Here is a 19,821-nt window from a genome sequence, read left to right as displayed (position 1 = left end):
CCCAGCCAGCAGGTGGGAGGGACGTCACTGTGCTTCAGGGAGAGACAGAGGACGCTGTATCTCACTGAGGAAGGTCCCACAAGGAGCCTCCCAAGGCCGGGACTCTTTAGCCTGAGAAAGGCAGACCAACTGATCACTGGGGTCAGTAGTAAAGGGGAATGAAAGGGATGACCAGATCTCCTCCACTTGGACTGAGCAGAGCAGGAGGGGGCCCATGGGGTCTCAGGGAGACTGCGATGTGTGCACCCCCTACTCCTAATGGTTAGAGCTCCCGGAATCAGCCTTCAGCAGCATCGTCTGATTTTACCCAGAGCTGGGGGAAAGGTAGGCAGAGTGCACAGTGGTACAAAATAGCATTTCCCAGTCCCCCCTCATTCAGTTTTATCCTTGTAATCCCATGAATGTCCGCCTGTTTTCCCAACTGTATTTTAACTGCCTTATTCTTGTGCCCAACTTTCATGTGTTACGTTGTACTGTGAGTGGATGTAGTGCTACATAGCGAACTTTTAGAAACTGTATATAAAGTAGAAAAGGGCTGCCCGGCCCGCTTCCAGGGCATGGAGACCCAGGACCCCTGAGGAGAGAAGTGACAGTTCTTCTACAGCAGTGCATTTTTCCTCCCAAGGATTGTTCCCTGACATACTTTACCCTTCCCTTTGCACACTCCCCTGCCCCTCTGAGCCCCTGAACAATTCTCCAGCAGGTGCCCACCCTGCCCACTTTGTCACCTCCCCGGTTCCCTTGTCACCCAGCTCACACCTTCACTGACCCTGGGGCAAGCTATCTGGGTCTCAGGGAGTCCCCTTTACAGCATAAAACATCTATAAGATTGCACAGAAAGTTCTTGCTATTAAAATCATGTTTGAAACTCACCTACTCTGCACCAGGCTCCAGGCTAAGCACTGGGAAATAAGAGCAAATCAAAGTTCATGTGATTTTTTTTAAAACAATTAAATTATAAGATCTACAAGAAACTTTGCCTTAGTTGTTGGCCACTTCGGATCATGGCCCCAGACACTAAGAGGTGTCTGTTCATGGTCCTCTGCCATTAGGGGGTTCTAGAGTGGCCTCAGGCTTCACGAGCACACTCTCTGCTCAATCTCTGCTCACCATGGACTCTCCCAGGCCTGGGGGCCCCTTCCTTTTTTCCCATCTGAGTCCTACCCTTGCTACCCAGCTTCAGCCTACTGCCCTCCAGGAAGCTTCCTTCAACTGCCTGGGGCCTCAATGTACCCACTTTCTCACATGCTAGAGCTCTTCATCTGCTTCACCACTTTCGTGGCTCTTTGCAAAAGTTACTTTTGGTGATTACTTATGTGTTTACATGGCAGTCTGAGGGGACAGATCATGGCCCACATAGGGCGTTACACATTCCTACATAGCTGGTCACCCCAAAGTCAAAAGCACATAGAATCAAACAACAGGGATCCCTGGGTGGCGCAGCGGTTTAGCGCCTGCCTTTGGCCCAGGGCGCAATCCTGGAGACCCGGGATCGAATCCCATGTCGGGCTCCCGGTGCATGGAGCCTGCTTCTCCCTCTGCCTGTGTCTCTGCCTCTCTCTCTCTCTCTCTGTGTGACTATCATAAATAAATAAAAATAAAAAAAAAAAAGAATCAAACAACAGACTCACTTGTTGGAGGTTCAAAACTATATATACAGGCTTAAAATATGACATTAAAACGGTAACTATCCCGTCCCTCTTAAACAGGATATTCTGTGATATAATCTCAGTATTTCAGTCGTGTGGCTTGACTTTGTTTTCTTCTTTCACAACTGAACACACTGTCAACCGGCTTATGTCCAATGAGACACTCATCAAGGTTAGATGTTCCCTGCTTTCAGCTGAACTGCTAACTTGTGTTGCTACAGTAGTACGAAATTAATGAGACCTACACTTCTTGTTTGAATCAGCACTTTCATTTTTCCCTTTACTTACAGCAAAATGCTGCAAAATATTTAAATAATCACACACACACACACACACACACACACACACACTTCTGTGGAAGGACAGCAGCCACATTGCTGGAGCCCAGTGAAAGGCACCAAAAACCACTCAGGATATGGGCTCATTGGCTGATCATGGGAAGTGTAAGAGGAGGGCTTTCGCTGGTGAGGGGATCAATGTATAATGTACAAAAGTTCCAACTTTAAGATGGTCAAGGATTGCTTTCACGTCTGTTTCCCCCCAACTCCCTGCAGGGAGCAGGGCCTCAACCATCAATGAGGACAATTCACCTCCACAGAGCAATATTTCATGCCCCAGATCCATGACATGCGGTGGTCCAATCCTGATATACCCAGAAAGCAAGAGACCTTAGCAGGGGGGAAATGTGTTTTCCTACCTGCTGTGCCTCTGTATTTCCCGACTGTGAGCCTGTACCTCTCCTTGCTGGAAGCCACTTGGAATAAATCATATACGGCATAGGCAGATTCGTTGGCAGTCTGTAGGTCCACTCTTACTTCATACCGGGTCGGGGTGCCAGTGGTGAGATTGTGTAGCTTGTCAAGTCCTAAAAATAAGGAAGGGAATTCCGATAACCAATCGACCTACACGTGCAAGCACTCACCTACTAGCATCTGAGATTTTCAGCACCCAAGTCACCTTAGCCTCTGCCTCCTCTGCTAATGTGGGCTGTTCTCACACTAGCTCTTTTGGGATGCCTGTATTCCCATCCTATTATTTCTTTGGCACAGCCATGTTAATGAATGTGGAGACCACGTCCTCTGGGGAGGAGCAGTGGAGGGCAATCATGTGGTGAACCTGCCCCTTGAGTCCTCTCTAAAGCAGAAGCACTTCCCAGATCATCCCTGCATCCTGCCAAGTGGAAGAGGACATCGACTACTACTGTGGGGTCACTGAAGGAATTCTGTGCCAAGCAAACCACAAACAACATGTACTCTAGGGGTTCCTTGGTGGCTCAGTGATTGAGTGACTGCCTTGGGCTCAGGTCGTGATCCCAGAGTCCCAGAATCGAGTTCTGCATCAGGCTCCCGGCAGGGAGTCTGCTTCTCCCTCTACCTATCTCTCTGCCTCTCTCTGTGTGTCTTTCATGAATAAATAAATAAAATCTTTTAAAAAAATCATATACTCTATCAGACACTGGGTCTCCAGGTTATGATTTTTTAATACTTTATTTCCCTACTGAAGTTCTTGGTTATTTCACTCTCTGTGAATATCTGCTCCAGAGTGGAGCAGAAGGAAAAGGAAAAACGGTCCCCATAATGACTGGAATTACTAGTGGAACTGCAGGGATTACAGGCATGCCCTCCTAATAATAGCCCAGAATCCCCATTGGTCAACTATTTTTCTAAGACATGCAGGCTCCAGGCCGATCCTGTGGGGCTTACATGCAGCATAAAGACCACCTGTAATGGCCCCACCCTGTCACAAGCCCAGCACATGAGAACCTTCCCAGAGACCTGGCCCCTGACACCTTGATGGGCAGGTGCCTCCAGGGGTCCGGTCCCTGGCAGTGGGGACATCCTCCTGAACGTGGTGAGCCTTCTCAAGTGGCCCAAGCAGCTCTGGGGGTTGCAATACCCCCTCCACAATACAGCCCTCCTAAAATCTCAGAGATCATACCAAGCCAGAACTCCTTCATGGGGTCCCCGAAACCTTCCACGTAGGTGCGCCAGCGCTTGAAGAAATCCAGCTGCCCAGTGTTGCGCCTCTGGAAGACCTGCAGAGGGAGACAGACCTTTCATTCTGGCACACCTGAACAGACATGGCTGAGCCTAAGTAGACAGGAGCTTGGGTGGGGAGCTGCCCTGAGGCAGGACAGGGGCAGAGAGAAGGTCAAACTGATGTGGTTACAGATTTAAAGCAGAATTGAAAGAGAGGGCAAAGCCGGAGTGATCCTTGGGGTTTGGGCTTGTGGCACTGGACGGCTGTCCATTCAGCTCTCACTGAGATGGGGGCTCCAAGTGGAGACAGGTGCTGTGGGTGTGAGCTCACCTGGGACTAGGTAAGGACGAGCCACTCCTGACATAACCTGGTGAATGAAGATGCCATAGTAGTAGCTGGGCGTGAGGGCCAGGGCTCTGAAAAGAGAGCTGGGCCAGACTTGCACAGGTAAGCGTGTGTCAGAGATGATGCTAAGCATTCACCCCAAGTCCCATTTCACTTTCCTGTCCCCAGGAACACTGATAGGAGGAACTCTTCTTTTTTAGGCTCCCTTGCAATGAAGCCGGAGCCATGTGATTCATCCTAGCCAAAGGGCAGGGAGGCAGGGGGGCCCTCCATGCTTTCTCTTCCACTGCCCTATGCCTTGCCCCCCCCCCCCCCCCACCACTGCTGAGTAGGCCGAGTGTCAACAGGGCAGAGCCATGACTTGGAATCAGCCTAAATCCCGGAGTCACCACTTAGAAGTGACTGCCACACCACCAAGACTTTGCACGCATGAGAAGAAACTCTTTGTGTCTTAGATCATCGGACTCTGGCGTCAGCACACTGCCACAGCATAGCCCCGCTCTATCTTAATGAATCCAGAAACCCACGGGGACATAGTAAAGCAAACCCGCTGGAGAGGCTGAGACCCCGAGAAGAAAGTGAGAACTAAAAAAAGAACACGGGCTAACATCAAGTCTCCGGACCTCCACTACACCACAGCCAGGTGCAGAGGATGCACTCATGGAGGAGGAGGAGGAGGAGGACCCAGGTGTGTAGAAGGACACCCAGGATAACATGGGACCGCACAGATAACACAGAGAAAGGTGTGGCCGCTGGTGTCAAAGGCAGGTAACACGAGGCCTAGGAACACGTGTCCATGGGATGTAGTGACACAGGAATCACGAGGGACTCCCGCAGAGGCTGTGTTGGAGAGAGATGAGGGCAGCAGCCAGCGGGAACAGCCTGCAGCGTGAGTGAGAAGGGGGAGCAGACGCAGCCTGGGGTCCCGCTATTTCATGAAACCGCACGCTGCCTCCTTTCCCGAAGCTCCTCTGCTGGGGGGTGGGGGGGAGGCAGTGCCAGTCAGAGCAAATCGGATGCTTTCACATGAGGTAGACCTGAAAAGTACCTACAAGCTAAACACTCCTGTGTATACGACTGGAACTGATAGTAACCGATGTCATTCCTTGTGACCTTGAAAGCCACACACGACACCATCCTAGCTCCAGGCAGAAATGACTCTGGAACTCTGGAAGGCTGGACCGGCATCTGTCTCCATCCACTTTCCCTGTACTCCTTCAAATGCAGGAGCCCCGACACACAACTCCACCTCCCTGCTTTCCATCCTGCTTCACAGCAGGTGCCTTGAAGTAAAACACAGTATCTCAAATTTGATAAGGTAAACCTCCCAATATTTGTGCATTTCTGTTTTTTCTTGGAAGAGACGGGGAGGGCGGAGAGGACAGGCTGCGTGCAACAATGCTGCCAGCTCCACAGGGGAGCTCACATTTGACCCCCTTCTGAGGCACAAGCCACCTTCGCTGGCCCAGGAAGCATGGAACTGGGGGCATCCAGGGCAAACCCGGGGCTTAGAGGGTGACCACGGCCACCGGCTGGCCAGCGGCAATGAGCCAGTCCCCTCTATCACCAAGCCTCGGCCAGCTGCGTGACAAACAGGGTTAGAAGCGGGAAGGAAAAGTCCATCTCAGAGGTGCTGGAGAATCAGGGAGAGGGTAAGTGTAAAAATGTTCTACAAGGCTACCGAGGTGCTGAGCAGAATTGAGGGGATGACTGGCCAAGTAATTACCTACTGCCTGAACATCATGGTTTCTTTCCCCTTTTGTCCTTACGTCAGAGACTCACACGCCTCTTTGGCTTCCTTCAGTTCTTCATCTGCTTATCTGCTCATGTAACCACCGTGTACTGAACGGTGTGCTGGCTCCAGGCCAAGTCCCTATGATGCCATTTTACAGATGTGAAAGTGCAGAAAAGCGATTAGCCAGATTAAATAATAATCAGCTGATTCTTTAGTGGCCGATGCAAGGCTAAAACACGGATCTCCTCATCTTTTCATCAGAAAGTTTGAAAATGCCAGCTTTACTGAGTCTATATTCCAAAAGTCATTTAAGATTCTGGGGCTAACTGTTCATTTCCTAGCATGCTGCCCACTCCAGTCCCTTCCCCAGGACTCTTCCTTTGCCATCGACGGTGGAATCCCAGGGTACACGCCGCCGTACGGATGTTTGGTTCCTTGTACATCGAGTCCTATCACATTCCCACTAACATAATTAGTTATGGTGCAAGGTCAGCCTCAGATCTGATCCTGCCCTCCTGGGACAAGCACTTTACAAAGGCAATCTCCAATCAATGATAGGGGTTTGTCCCCCTGATTTTTTTTAAAGATGGGTTTATTTTAGAGAGGGAGCACGGGCAGTGGGAGGGGCAGAGGGAGAGAGAAAGAGAGAGGGGCAGAGAAGCTGAGCACAGCACATGATGCAGGGTTCGGTCCCAGGATCCCAAGATCATGACCTGAGCCGAAACAGAGTTGGGCGATTAACTGACTGAGCCAACCAGGCATCCCTCCCTGATTTTTTTTTTTTTTTTATAATCTTCAACTCAGCTAGGAAAACTGTGAACAATGGTTTGTTGCTCTCTGCATCACTATTGAGACCCAGCTCTGCACTTATTAGGAATGTCCTTGGGCAAGTTAGTTAACCTTGACAAGCCCTGTTTTTCTGGACTAGATCAAGATGTTAATAGCCCATTTGTCAGGCTCTTAAATCAAGGCTTTAGCAAGATCACTAATCCTGATAAATCATAAAAGTGGGAAGGCCAGAGACTGGCACATGCAGATATAATAAGTTATTATTATATCTCAATAAACGTTAGTTTGTATGTTATTATTTCAGATTCCAAATGAAGTGACCCACCATGATCATTTGTACATCTTGATCAAGCAGACTGATTTGACTCCCTCAGAATCTAGCCCATTCCCATTCAATGCAGTGCAAACACCTTATATGAATTGTGTGGAGTAACAGAAGCCCCTTAGCAGGTATGCCTCAAGGCAGCAGAGTTCTACACTCTAGAGCTGTCACTGCACTCTAGAACTTACTCAATGTCCTGATTCCATGGGGAGGAAAAAATGAAAATGTCATTTAAATGCCTGTGGAAAGAACTTCTAATGTAGTCCTTAAGATTTGCAAGATGGAAAACAAAGATGGAAAGGCTTGAGGCCCTTAAATATTCCCATATGGTCCTCAGTCTGGTCTGCCCCCTGCGGCATCAATTACCTCAGAGTTGGGTTCTTCTGGCCTCTTCATCACATTGGGTTCGTGCCACTCCATAGAGAAAAATTTCCTTAACAGGATTTTAGAAGCTCCATTTAAAAGAGCAATGTACTGGGGTGTCTGGGTGGCTCAGCCGGTTAAGTGTCTGACTCTTGGTTTCAGCTCAGGTCATGATCTCAGAGTCATGAGATCGAGCTCTGCATGGGGCCCTATGCTCAGCAGGGAATCTGCTTAAGATTCTCTCTCTACCTTTGCCCCTCCTTCCACTCATGCTCTCTCTTTAAATAAATAAATAAATAAATAAATAAATAAATAAATAATAAATAAATAAATAAATAAATAAATAAATAAATAAATAAATAAAATCTTTAAAAAAAATAAAAGAGCAATGTACTAAGGTCATTTCTCAGTGGCAAAAGACTCTGGAGCCCAAAAACATTGAAACCATTAGTAAAAGATTTGGTGTAGAAGTTTTCAGGATTCTGCTTGTTTTCTGGACTGTGACAGCATTGAAGAGAACCCTACAGAATCTCAGTTCATGTACCACCTTAAGGAGTCTAGGTCAGAAAACAAGACTTGGGATGGGGGTGAGGGACTGGTGTTGGTTAGAACTCAGAGTGATTTGAATATTTTTGGAACTGACCTCGGTGTCTGTGAGCAGGTTGGAGAAGGCAAGCTCCTTGAGGGCAGGGATTTGGGTCTGTTTGGTTCACTGCTGGCTCTTGAATATATAAAACACTGCTTGACATATAGTAGGCACTCAATAAATATTTGTGAAAAAAGCTGGGATATTCCCAGGCAGGCAGACTGGCAGGTATCTTTCTAGAGGTTGCCCTAGTCAAGCGTCTCCTTCCCTAGGGGAGGCTGGCTTTCAAAAAAGGCCACACCGGACGAGATGAACCTTCTGCCAATGGTCAAGTATGGGCACAAGGCAGGAAAGTGGCTTCAAGCCTGGAAGAGATTGAATGCTTAGGAGAGTTCTGATGAAAAGCAGTGGGTATAGCCGTATGGGTCTGCTCAGGTGGGAGTCCCTCCCATGTTATATTCTGTTCAGTTATTTTTATAAATCAATCAGGAATTTCCCCCACCCAATCCAGTTCCTGCCTTTCAGATGCAGCTGTGCCAATAAGTTTTCTTCACTGCTACTTCTCAGATGGGACCATTTTATCCGCGGCTGCTCCAGTGTCTTTGGTTTCTCAGGCCCCTGAGCAAACGTGTAAATGAATGTAGTTTGAGTACAGGGAGCTCATGCTTTCTCCTCCCCACAATGAGCTGTGGATGCACAGCAGGTAAGGCCTCATGCTGGTTCGGAGATGGTGAAAGCCTCTATCCATTCAGGCACAGGAGAAGGCAGTGGGGGGAGAGGGGATCAGATTGCAACCCTCAAAGGCAGCTCATCATATAATTGGATCAGGGTGATGCAATCAAAGTAGGTGCCATGTGGTATAAGCAGACAATGGCCCAAGGGAATAAAGCGGTGTCCACACAGCAGAGAGACCACCAGCACACTGCCAAGGTTCCCTCTTTCAGGCTTTAGTCTTTCAAACTAAAGTTTTGCTTCTGAGCTGAGGAACAGGATGCAGAACTGAGACAAAGGGCTTCAGTTTGGAGGCCTGAGGCCCAAAGAGGTCATGTGTTTCCATCTTGGATGGGTCGAGAGGACCCTCAGAGAAAACCAATGACCTGGAAGGCTGGAGTCCTGAAACCTGCTCCCAGCTTTTGTCATTAATTCTTTCAAACTGCCAAGGCACTTCTCCCTGTGAGCCTCAACTTACCTATTTATAAAATAGAAATAATGACCTCTGTCACTTACTCGAAAAGTTCTGTGTGAGAGTCGTGTTTATGACAGAGTGTGGAAGAGCAGAAAATATAGGTGATGCATACACAGTGGGCATTATTAGATGCTGATAAGCCTATGGGCTCCACAACCATTAACCTTTGCAGGTGTGAAGCACCTTCAGGCTCTGTTCTTACAGCAGGGTGGGCTGGGGGCAGGCTGGGATCTCTCTGAAAGCAAGGGTGAGCCACCACAGCTCCTATCTCCCCTGGATAAAGACTCACAATCCAGCCGCCTCCATCCGTGTCCATGTCGCAGTACACCTGCAGGGGCCGGCTGGCGTCGCCATGCAGGTAGATGGTGTATAGACCGCTGACAACATTGCTGTTCTGTTGAACTTGACTGCAGTCTGAAGGATGTGGAAAGCGGGCACCAACTAGGAATCCAGCAGAGAGGTGGTGTCGTTAGGAGAAGGGCAAGGAAGAAGGAGCGGGGCTTGTCTTCTATTTTTGAGATCCTTTATTTTGTTTAGAAATTATTTCATAACCTCCTACTACATTGCTTCCTCCAACTCCTCAGTGAGATCTTATGTTTCTCATTCACCCTGCTGTCACCAAACCCTTCTGATATACTAGAAATAAGCTCAAGCTCATATCACTTCCTGCTGCAACTCCCACAGAAGAACATCCTGTTCTGCTCCCCTTTTTCTACCATGAGATGGACTTCATTTGAACCCCTAACTCTATCCCTAGGGCCCCATTTCTAAAGGAATCCATCACTCTGTCCACCTACTCCTCCGTGGACACTTTGCTGGGCCCTCTAATGCTTGTCCTCTACCATGTTCTAATAGACATCTTACCTGTGGAAAGGGTGGTGGAGACACTCCTGCTCCGGCGATCACCCTTAAAGGCGATCAAGGAGACAGGGTAGGTGATGCCCTGCTCAAGGCCTTGCAGCTCGAGCCTCTCATCCCCTCTTCCAAGCTGTATCTCCTACCAAACAAAGGAGATAGTAGACAGTCAGTGTGTCACCCCCAGTGCCCTAGGGGTGAGTCAACAGCATTCCCTGGTACTAAGGACAGACGTTCTCTGAGATGATGATGTTTTGTTTCTTTGAGGGCTTGGTAGCACCCAAGGGGGTCCCAGGAGCTTCCCTGGAGGCTGGTGCCACGGAGATTCAACCTGCTGGAAGCACCAGCAGAGAGCCAGCAACAGGTCCTGCCCCTGGGGGAGCCCCCACCAGGTCTCCTGGGAACCTCAGCCTCCAGATGCATGCTGGGACACCAGCTACAGCCATCAAGGCTGGCAATGCTGGGCTGACAAGCCAACAAGGGAAATAAAAGTGACCACTGATATGCAAAGCAGGCCAGAAGTGGCCTCTCAATACTTCCTTCAGAACCTATCTTATTTCCTCTACAAACACAGGGCTAACTTTCCTTGGTGAGCTGGCAGAAGCAATCACTGAGATCATGAATAAATCAAAGCGCCCTTCCTTTTCCCTTTCCTCCCTTCTTTCTTGCTGAGAAGAAAGAAGAATTTTCTATCAGAACAATTTACAAAAATGTGCTGGCCCTTGGATTCCAGGTGGGAGGTATAACTCTTGAAATGAGGGTTAATCAATTCATTCAATAAATATTTACTGAGCACCTCTTGTGTGCCAGGTTCTAAGCACTTTCAATATACAGTGATAGATAAAAAAGACAAAAAGTCCTTGTCCTCATGGAGCTAATATTAATTGGGAAAGACAAACAATAAAAAAAAATAACACGGGACAGATGTGTGGCCAGCAAATATGCAATGGTCAGCTAGGAGCGGGCACAAAGGTTAGTCTTATGAAATGAGGCCACATGTATGATGTCAACAAGTAACTGCGTAGCACCCTCCCTTACCACAGCAGATGATCACTAAGGATCAGCTCATTTCTCAGCAGGTCACCATCATACTGGCATTCAAGCTGGGGGGCCCAAGTCACCTGCTTCATACAGAGGTGGAACATGGGTACCAAGAGGAAAAACCAAGAAGTTTCCAGTACCTTAATGGTGCCATCTGGGAATTGGTAGGTGAGAATGTAGCCATCAATCTGAGCAGAGGGGGATGTCCAAGTCAACACCCCTCCAGACTGTGTTATAGCAGATGGACGAAGGTTTTTGGGAGGGTCGATGTCTGTATATAAAAGGCCAGATAATTATGATTACTAAGTATTATTCCAACGAGGGCACGATCATTTTTGATGTGTTAACATTTTTTTTTTTTAGGATTTTATTTATCTATTCATGACAGACACAGAGAGGGGCAGAGGCAGAGACGTAGGCAGAGGTAAAACCAGGCTCCCTTTGGGGAGCCTGATGCAGGACTGATCAAGTCCAGGACCCCAGAATCATGACCTGAGCCAAAGGAAAATGCTCAACCACTGAGCCACCCAGATGCCCCAACATATTTTCTCCCTACTTCTCCTCCCATTTCTTTTCCTCCTGTCCAGCAAGTAACAGTTTCCTCCTGTCTGCTCTTCCTTGCCACCAGCCCCTTATGACCCTTGTTTCCAAAAGCACACATCGACTGAGAACAAGGGGATTAAAGAGGAAGGGGTTGAGTGGGTGCAGATTCTCCAAGAATGATGGGTATGAGCAATCTAGAGTAGCAGAGGGGTTCTCAGAGATGGCAGGGTTCCCAAAGGGGCATGGGATACTGAGAGAATGCAGGTCTGAAAAGGCCCTGAGCCCAGAAACCAGGGATCTCAGCAAACACCTATCTGGAAAGATGATCCAACTCCAGGCATTCAGCCTGCCTCTCCATGCTTAGCACTGGGAAACTTCCCAGGACTGTACACACAGCCCTGGTGAGGGAGCATGACCCTCAATTTGCTGAGATTCTGACCAACATGAAGAATGTGATAAACATTAAGTTGGCATAGGAATATAAAGTTCTATCTGTTACATAACCAAATATATGGCCTTAGATGTTTATGCTGTACAGAAAGCCTAGGGAAGCAGTGGGATGCTTGTGAAAAGGAGAGAAAGAGAGAGAAAGGGAGAAAGGGAGGAAGGGAGGAAGGGAGGAAGGAAGGAAGGAAGGAAGGAAGGAAGGAAGGAAGGAAGGAAAGAAAAGAGAAAAGAAAAGAAAAGAAAAGAAAAGAAAAGAAAAGAAAAGAAAAGAAAAGAAAAGAAAAGAAAAGAAAAGAAAAGAAAAGAAAGAAAAAAGAGGGGAGGGAAGGGAAGGGGAGGGGAGGGGAGGAGAGGAGAGGAGAGGAGAGAAGAGGAGAGAAGAGAGAAGAGAGGAGAGGAGAGGAGAAGAGAGGAGAAGAGAGGAGAAGAGAGAAGAAGAGAGGAGAAGAGGAAAAGCAGATCTTTTTCCTCTGACCCTGAATACACGGGTGTGTGCGTGCATACTGTAGACCAAGGAAACTAAAGCTCAGCAAAAATTCTAGTCAACACCATATTAATTGGTCAGATGTCTCATTTTTTTTTAACCAAATAAGATATTGAATGAAAATTTCCATTTTGAAAAATCATCACAGAAGATGATTTTAATTTAGAAGTTCCCAAAAAAGATGTCTCCAAGCTATTTTCTACCCAGTAGCATTTCAGCTGAGAACAGAATTGCAATATTTTAATAGAAATCAGGCAGCTGTTGTTTTGAATTAAGATGTTTTGACAAATTCTGAGTTTCGGTAATATCAGCTTGGTCTGACTTTCTAAAGCATAACATCTGGTATGGATCTTCTTTCCATCACACCACAAAACTGAATTTCCTGATTTCAAAAATTAAGCAAACCCTTAACTATTTAAATATCTTAAGCTGGTCTCCACTAGCTCTGCCCACCAAGTCCCTGGTTATGGGCTTGAGAGCTCTGTCTTGGTTACTTCCAATTTCTGTGCAGCAGAAAGATGCTAACACTGTTGTCTTTAAAAATGGCAAGAATGAAGCAAAGAGAAGATAATGAGAGAGCAGACAAGGAAAGAACAGGGGAATAGGAGAGAGGGAGAGAGGGAGGGAGGGAGGAGGGAGGGAGGGAGGGAGGTACTGGTTGCCTCTAGAGAACTGCACTGGCTATTAGGGAGTCTGGGGCATAGAAGAGTTTTTCTTTCTACATACCTTTGTTTAGTTTGAAAATTTTTACTACAGGTATACTTTACTTTTTTAAATTAAAAAACCCCTGCTGATTGTAACTGATAAAGAAATCCAAGGGCCATCTAACTCTGGTGGCCACACGTGGTGTAGCCGGCCACAAAGAAGACAGCCAGGCCTTGCTCAGACTGTTCCAAGAGACAGGATGAGGATGTCAGGGTGGGCACCGTGAGCTTCCTGGGCCCCAGTGAGGGAGATGGAGGCAGAAGAGCTTCCTTGCCTCTCTCTTCTCCAAACTGGAGCTGGGGCCAACCAGGTTCTGACATCTAGGTGGAGAGCCTGCGAGCTAGGCAGGGTGGAGGGGATGGTGAGAGAGGCTACTTGTGCATAACCACCTGGAAGAGCCACACGGCTTTGGTCTCCTCTACACTCTTCTTCATCAAAACTGTCACACCCGCCTATTACCTCAGAAAGGTAAAGAGGAAACCACTCCGGGGAATGGCCTTGGGTGAAACAGCTGCCCTCCCTGGTCCCCTCGGCATCCCAGGGATGGAGGAAGACTGTTCTGATGGATGCACAGGGTTTCTAGTCCCAGTACCTGTCAGGGCCTTGGTGTCAGCCTTCTTGCTCTCCCGGGCCCCCTTCTGAGCCCACACCTGGACCGTGTACTCCACACCTGGCCTCAGGCCCGTCAGGACAGTGCTGCTCTGCTCCTTCCCCACTGGAACCTCCATGGTGTCCCCATCAGCAGACGTGTAGCGCACCATGTACTTGTCGATGACTGCTCGTACCGGATCCCAGGAGATGGTGGCCGTGTCCTCTGTCACCCGGTTGGTCACCAGGTTTTGGGGGCTGTCAATTTCTTTTTAAAAAGGAAAGGCCAAATTTTAGAACTGAGAGAGGCCATCCCACCACCGCATCACCAGGAGCTCTCCATCCAAATTATCTTTAATAACAGTATAATTCCATTGAAAACAAGAGTGGAAGGCTCCTGGTTTCCATTTTCCAGGGAAATAAACCACTGGGTATCACAACTGGGAGGAATTAGGTCTTTGTCAAGTTCATCAAGATGGAAATTTTCTGACTCTCTAGTTTCCACAGAAGTAACAATAAAAGTCTCCTGAGCAACAAGATAAGCTGCCCAAATTGCTGTTGAAGAATCTCCTCTTATTATCTCTGTGGTATCTGGTTATTTTGCTTCACAGAATCTCAGAGGTGAAAAGAAAAAAAAAAAAAAGAATCTCAGAGGTGAGAAGTCAGATCTTCTGACTCTCTTGCCTTTTATAAAAGGGGAAGAGAAGGGAGGCCCAGAGAAGCGAAAAAGACTTACCCGAGATCCTGCTGTTCCCTTGTGTTAAAACCCAGACAGGCCCTACTTTGCTCTGAATTGCATCTTCTGAGGGACTTTGCTCCTTTTCATCTGTGTGCTCTCTGGCACCACTGGGCTCCTCTTCTACTGTCGTTCCCAGACTGCAAGCTGTAGGACCTCCTGCCCCTCTGCACCCCTTAACTGACAGACTTCTCATACCTTCCCTTCACTCTTCCCCTCCCATTCAACTCTTCCATTCAATGAAGTTTGGCACTTTTCACTAAAAGCACACCATTAAAGCCTCCCATATATGTCACCCCCAACTTCAAATCGCCAAATCCAATGCACGCTCGTCATCCTCACCTCACTGGACTTTTAGCAGCATTTGGTAGAGTTGATCCACTCCCTTTGTTTTAAAACACTCTTGGCTTCCATGACTACACCCTCCCCTGGTTTTCTCCCAACTGCCTGACTCTTCCTCTGTCCCCTTGGTCAGCAACCTGGAAATGAGTCTCCGGTGCCCCCTCTTCCTCTCTCTACACTTCTCCCTAAGTGACCTCATCCATGTCCATGGCTTTGAATACCAACCGATGCTCTCTTCTCCCCAAGACCTGAGCCCCTGGCTTGCATCTGCAACTGAATATCCACCACAGCACCTCATAGGTACTGGACACTTGACCAATATTTATAGAATCAATAAATAAATCACTCAAATGACCAAGGAATTTCACAAGTTTCTCCAGTTCAAATGTCTAAAAGCTTTAACATTCCTCCCTGAGCCTATTTATCTCTTAGTCTCCCCTCTCAGAAAATGTTGCCCCAACTTTCCATGTTGCTAGAGCCAGAAACACAGGTCATACCTGATTCCCTTTCTTCCTGCCTCACATCTCATCCATCAGCAAATACTGGCATTCATATATCCAAAACCTGTACCCAGGTATCCCCCCGTCCTCTTTCCCAACGGCCGTCACCACCTCTTGCTGGAATTTTACACTGGACTCTTCCTTCACTAACCTTCCTAGTGCTACTCCTGTTATGTCCTCCACTAATTCTCCTCACTGTGGCCTGAATAATCTTTTTTAAACATACCACATCATGTTGCTCTTCTTCTAATAAATACAACACACTCTCCATTGCAGACACCATGCAGTCCTGTGTGAGTGACTGGCTTCCTTCCCACCTCACTCCAAGCCACTTCCTCTCGCACCCTCTCTGCCCCAGCAACACCAGCCCCCTCACAGCTCTCCAGGCATCTCAGCTGTTTCTGCTTAGAGCTATCAAGCACCCCCTTCCCTCTGCCAGAAATGGTGAGTCTTCCCTAATACTCATTCTCCCCTTATTCCATAAGCATACTATCCAATGGATCTCTCTGTAATGATGGAAATACCCTGCACTGTCCAACACAATGGCCATTAACCAATGTGGCTACTGACCGCTTGAAATGTGTCTAGTACAACTCTGAAAGTCATTTAATTACTTTTAGTTAATTAATGTCTAAATAGCCACATGAGGCTAATGGCTACTGTGTTGAACAGGGCAGTATAACAGAAGTGTAGGCTAGGCACATGATCACCCAGCTGAAGACCTCATTCACCAGCCTTTCTTGTAGTAAAGTCTGGCATTGCATCTTGGATCTGGCCAGTGGAATGTGAGAAGAAGTGAAGAACGTGTGAAATGTTCCAGTCACACCCTTCCCTTTCCTCTACCAGAATGTGGGTGGAGGATGACCATGTAGATGGAGGCCACTCCCTAGGGATAACTGAACAGCAAGAAGGAAGGAGCCTGGCTTTCCTGTGCCATGGAGCTCCTCAGTCAGCCTTGGCCTACTTACCCTCTGGCCAGTCCACAGACGAGAATAAATTTCTTTCTTATTTAAGCAAATGTTATTTGGACGTTCTTAGCAATGTATATTGCTTTGCTTCCAAGAAACATCCCTACCCTGTTATTCTTTCTACCTGCACCATGTTCATGTCTGTCACAAAACTTACTACAGTTTACAGTTATAAGTTTGTTTGCTTGTTGACTGTCTAGCTTTCCCACTGGACTTTAAGAGAATAGGAATCATATTTGTCTTGTTTGTCACTGCTTCCCGGGTCTGGCTTTTGGAAGATGCTCATCAAAACTTAGATGTCTACTGAAATAGACACAGAGCTCCAACCTGTCAAGGCAACACTTGCTCCTCAAAACTACATAGCATCTATTAAGACCAACCTACATAAAACAGCTTGTCACAAAACGGCTCCTAATCCAGTGTTTTTAGGAATTTTATATTGGCTTTACCCTATTCCCTATAATCTGTTATCACTGAGAGGCACAGCAATTAAAACAGGCTTGGGAAAAGAATTTTAAGACCTTCACAGGACGGCTCAGTATGGAGTCCGTAACTGCACTTGGATTTTTCTTTAGGAATAAAGTTTTTTTACAGCAACTTTCCTAAAGTAGTCCCTGAGTCACCAACCCCAAAAGCAGCAGGGGCATAACTAGCAGAGGCAGGTCAGCCCAAAGTGATGACCTTAGTTTCTTTTCTCCTCCGTCCTGTTACCTGTTGGTGCCTTGGTGTCGGCCTTCTTACTCTCCCGGGCCCCCTTCTGAGCCCACACCTGGACCATGTACTCCACACCTGGCCTCAGGCCCGTCAGGACGGTGCTTCTCTGCTCCTTCCCCACTGGAACCTCCCTGGTGTCCCCATCAGCAGATGTGTAGCGCACCATGTACTTGTCGATGATGGCCTGCACCGGGTCCCAGGAGATGGTGGCCGTGTTCTCTGTCACCTGGTTGGTCACCAGGTTTTTGGGGCCATCAATGTCTAAAAAGAAAAGTACTGATCAACATGCACTATTAATAGGCCCCAGAGTACAGGACCTCATGGTCATTTTGCTTGGGGTGGGACCCTTTCATGTTTTATGGTTTCTCTATCACCTATCCTCTAACTACTTCATGAGGTACATCTTCTCTCCCCAGACAGACTTTGGCTCCTCAGGAAGAAAGCACAGTAAACCAAAATCTGCAAATCTAACTATTACCTCCACCAAGGGTTTAATAAAACAAATTCCAGGGATCCCTGGGTGGCGCAGCGGTTTGGCGCCTGCCTTTGGCCCAGGGCGCGATCCTGGAGACCCGGGATCGAATCCCACATCGGGCTCCCGGTGCATGGAGCCTGCTTCTCCCTCTGCCTTTGTTTCTGGCTCTCTCTGTCTCTCAGTCTTTCATGAATAAATAAATAAATAAAATCTTTAAAAATAAATAAATAAATAAATAAATAAATAAATAAATAAATAAATAAATAAAACAAATTCCATTATTTATTTAGTAAGCATATGTCAAACTCCTTCCACGTACAAGGCATGGTGTTAGGTAGTGTGTAGGGTTAAAGAAGACACAATCCATGCTCACAAGCAGCAATAATTTTGTTTCTAACATCATGTCAATGAAGACTTCTGATTTCATAGAAGATGATTCTAATAGCCAGATGCAAATGTCAGCTCACAGAGGAAGAGGGCCATCTCCCATTCCTCTGGAGTTCCCACAGCCTCATAGAGAACAGAGCACATGGTAAATGCTCAGTACACCTTGTTAAATGAATCAGCCAAATTAAAAATCAGTTTTAATATGCTTTACATATTGTAGATTTGCTTGTAGTGCTGCTTTGCTGGTTAAATCACTACAGAAATATAGCCATACAGCTCTTTCACAATAAAATTAGAATAAAACATAGAAGTTATCCTTACCCTTAAAACCAGAATCATCATGATTCATTCATGCTAAAGCACACACATATGTCTACTTGCTCTGGTAGACATAAAGTCTATTTTTCAAAGTTGAATTTTCAACATATTATTATTAATACTAACATTTAACTTTCATTTTCTGTTCCTACTGAAAACATGGTGAGAGACCCTTAACACTGCCCACAATGAAATATTCATGCACTCAGATAAGGAGTCCCCGGGCATGACCATCCAATTATGGCAAAATTGTAGCTTGAAACTGCCACAAGACCTGACTTGTGAGGAAACCAGTTAAAGGGAGGTAAGGGACAGTGTGTGCAGTCACTTATGAGGGGACACTATCTTGCTCCTCCATAAATCATCTAGTCTGCTAGTGTCAAAGCAAGAAATCAAATTTGATCAGCCATAGGTTTAGGTTTTACATTCTCAAAGAACAATGCTCCATTACCTGTTGGGGCCTTGGTGTCAGCCTTCTTACTCTCCCGGGCCCCCTTCTGAGCCCACACCTGGACCGTGTACTCCACACCTGGCCTCAGGCCCATCAGGACGGTGCTTCTCTGCTCCTTCCCCACTGGAACCTCCCTGGTGTCCCCATCAGCAGACGTGTAGCGCACCATGTACTTGTCGATGACCGCTTGCACCGGGTCCCAGGAGATGGTGGCTGTGTCCTCTGTCACCCGGTCAGTCACCAGGTTTTTGGGGCTGTCAATTTCTTTTAAAAAATATTTGGAAAAGCCTAAGCTTTGAAGCCATGGGAGGGATGCCCACCACCCCATCACTGTCACTTTTATCTTCTAGAACTCTCTTAGCACAAGGCAATGGTATTCCCATCCAGAATCTGCTGGTGGCCAAGGGACAGGGTAACCCCCGGTCCCCAATTTCAAAAGACCACTCATTGTAAACTTAACATACTTTCTTGGCTTTCAGCTCCCTAAAATGTGGGAGGAATGACATCTTTGTTTAGCAACATTAGGCACATCAAATCAATCACTGAACATCTGCCACAACGTTCAGGGTACCCAATTTATCCTTTTATCAAGGGCTACTTCATGAGCAATCATTCTAAGAGGATTATCACAAGCACTTGAATGGTCAGAGCCTATAAACATCTTTGCTGAGTCCACTGAACACACGGCCACTGCACAACTTTACTTCTCCCTTCCAGTGGACTGAGTGGTATGGTGAGCCGCTCACCAGCATCAGGCAGTGACAGCTACCAGCTACCAGCTCACGGAGATCACTACTGGAACTCACTGTCTTTTTTGCTCTTTAGGACTTTCTTTGCAAGGTCTCTCATGTCAGGCCACATCTTTGGCTCTAGGCACACTCAGAATCCACACACTCAAAATTCAACTCTGATTGACCATCTTTTTCTTGTTACCTGTTGGGGCCTTGGTGTCAGCCTTCTTGCTCTCCCGGGCCCCCTTCTGGGCCCACACCTGGACCGTGTACTCTACACCTGGCCTCAGGCCCGTCAGGACAGTGCTTCTCTGCTCCTTCCCCACTGGAACCTCCCTGGTGTCCCCATCAGCAGACGTGTAGCGCACCATGTACTTGTCGATGATGGCCTGCACTGGGTCCCAGGAGACGGTGGCTGTGTCCTCTGTCACCCGGTCAGTCACCAGGTTTTTGGGGCTGTCAATTTCTTTTAAAAAATATTTGGAAAAGCCTAAGCTTTGAAGCCATGGGAGGGATGCCCACCACCCCATCACTGTCACTTTTATCTTCTAGAACTCTCTTAGCACAAGGCAATGGTATTC

The 19,821-nt window shown here is 47.3% G+C and overlaps 1 protein-coding gene across 1 annotated transcript in view; it reads right to left on the bottom strand.

The window, feature by feature from the left end:
- Positions 1-19,821, bottom strand: part of TNN (tenascin N) — a 62,745-nt gene that overhangs the window by 7,330 nt on the left and 35,594 nt on the right. The window contains exons 12-20 of the mRNA XM_072830715.1: positions 19,443-19,706; positions 18,510-18,773; positions 16,876-17,139; positions 13,623-13,886; positions 10,992-11,122; positions 9,820-9,952; positions 9,245-9,396; positions 3,588-3,684; positions 2,347-2,514 (exon numbers count right to left, since the gene is read on the bottom strand). Of these exons, the coding sequence (XP_072686816.1) occupies positions 2,347-2,514; positions 3,588-3,684; positions 9,245-9,396; positions 9,820-9,952; positions 10,992-11,122; positions 13,623-13,886; positions 16,876-17,139; positions 18,510-18,773; positions 19,443-19,706 (1,737 nt within the window). The remainder of the gene's footprint in view (positions 1-2,346; positions 2,515-3,587; positions 3,685-9,244; positions 9,397-9,819; positions 9,953-10,991; positions 11,123-13,622; positions 13,887-16,875; positions 17,140-18,509; positions 18,774-19,442; positions 19,707-19,821) is intronic.

This window comes from Canis lupus, chromosome 6 (assembly GCF_048164855.1).
Source record: "Canis lupus baileyi chromosome 6, mCanLup2.hap1, whole genome shotgun sequence".
NCBI classification, from domain to species: domain Eukaryota; kingdom Metazoa; phylum Chordata; class Mammalia; order Carnivora; family Canidae; genus Canis; species Canis lupus.
Note: the sequence above shows the minus strand (reverse complement) of the source record. Positions and strands in the feature narration are given on the sequence as shown.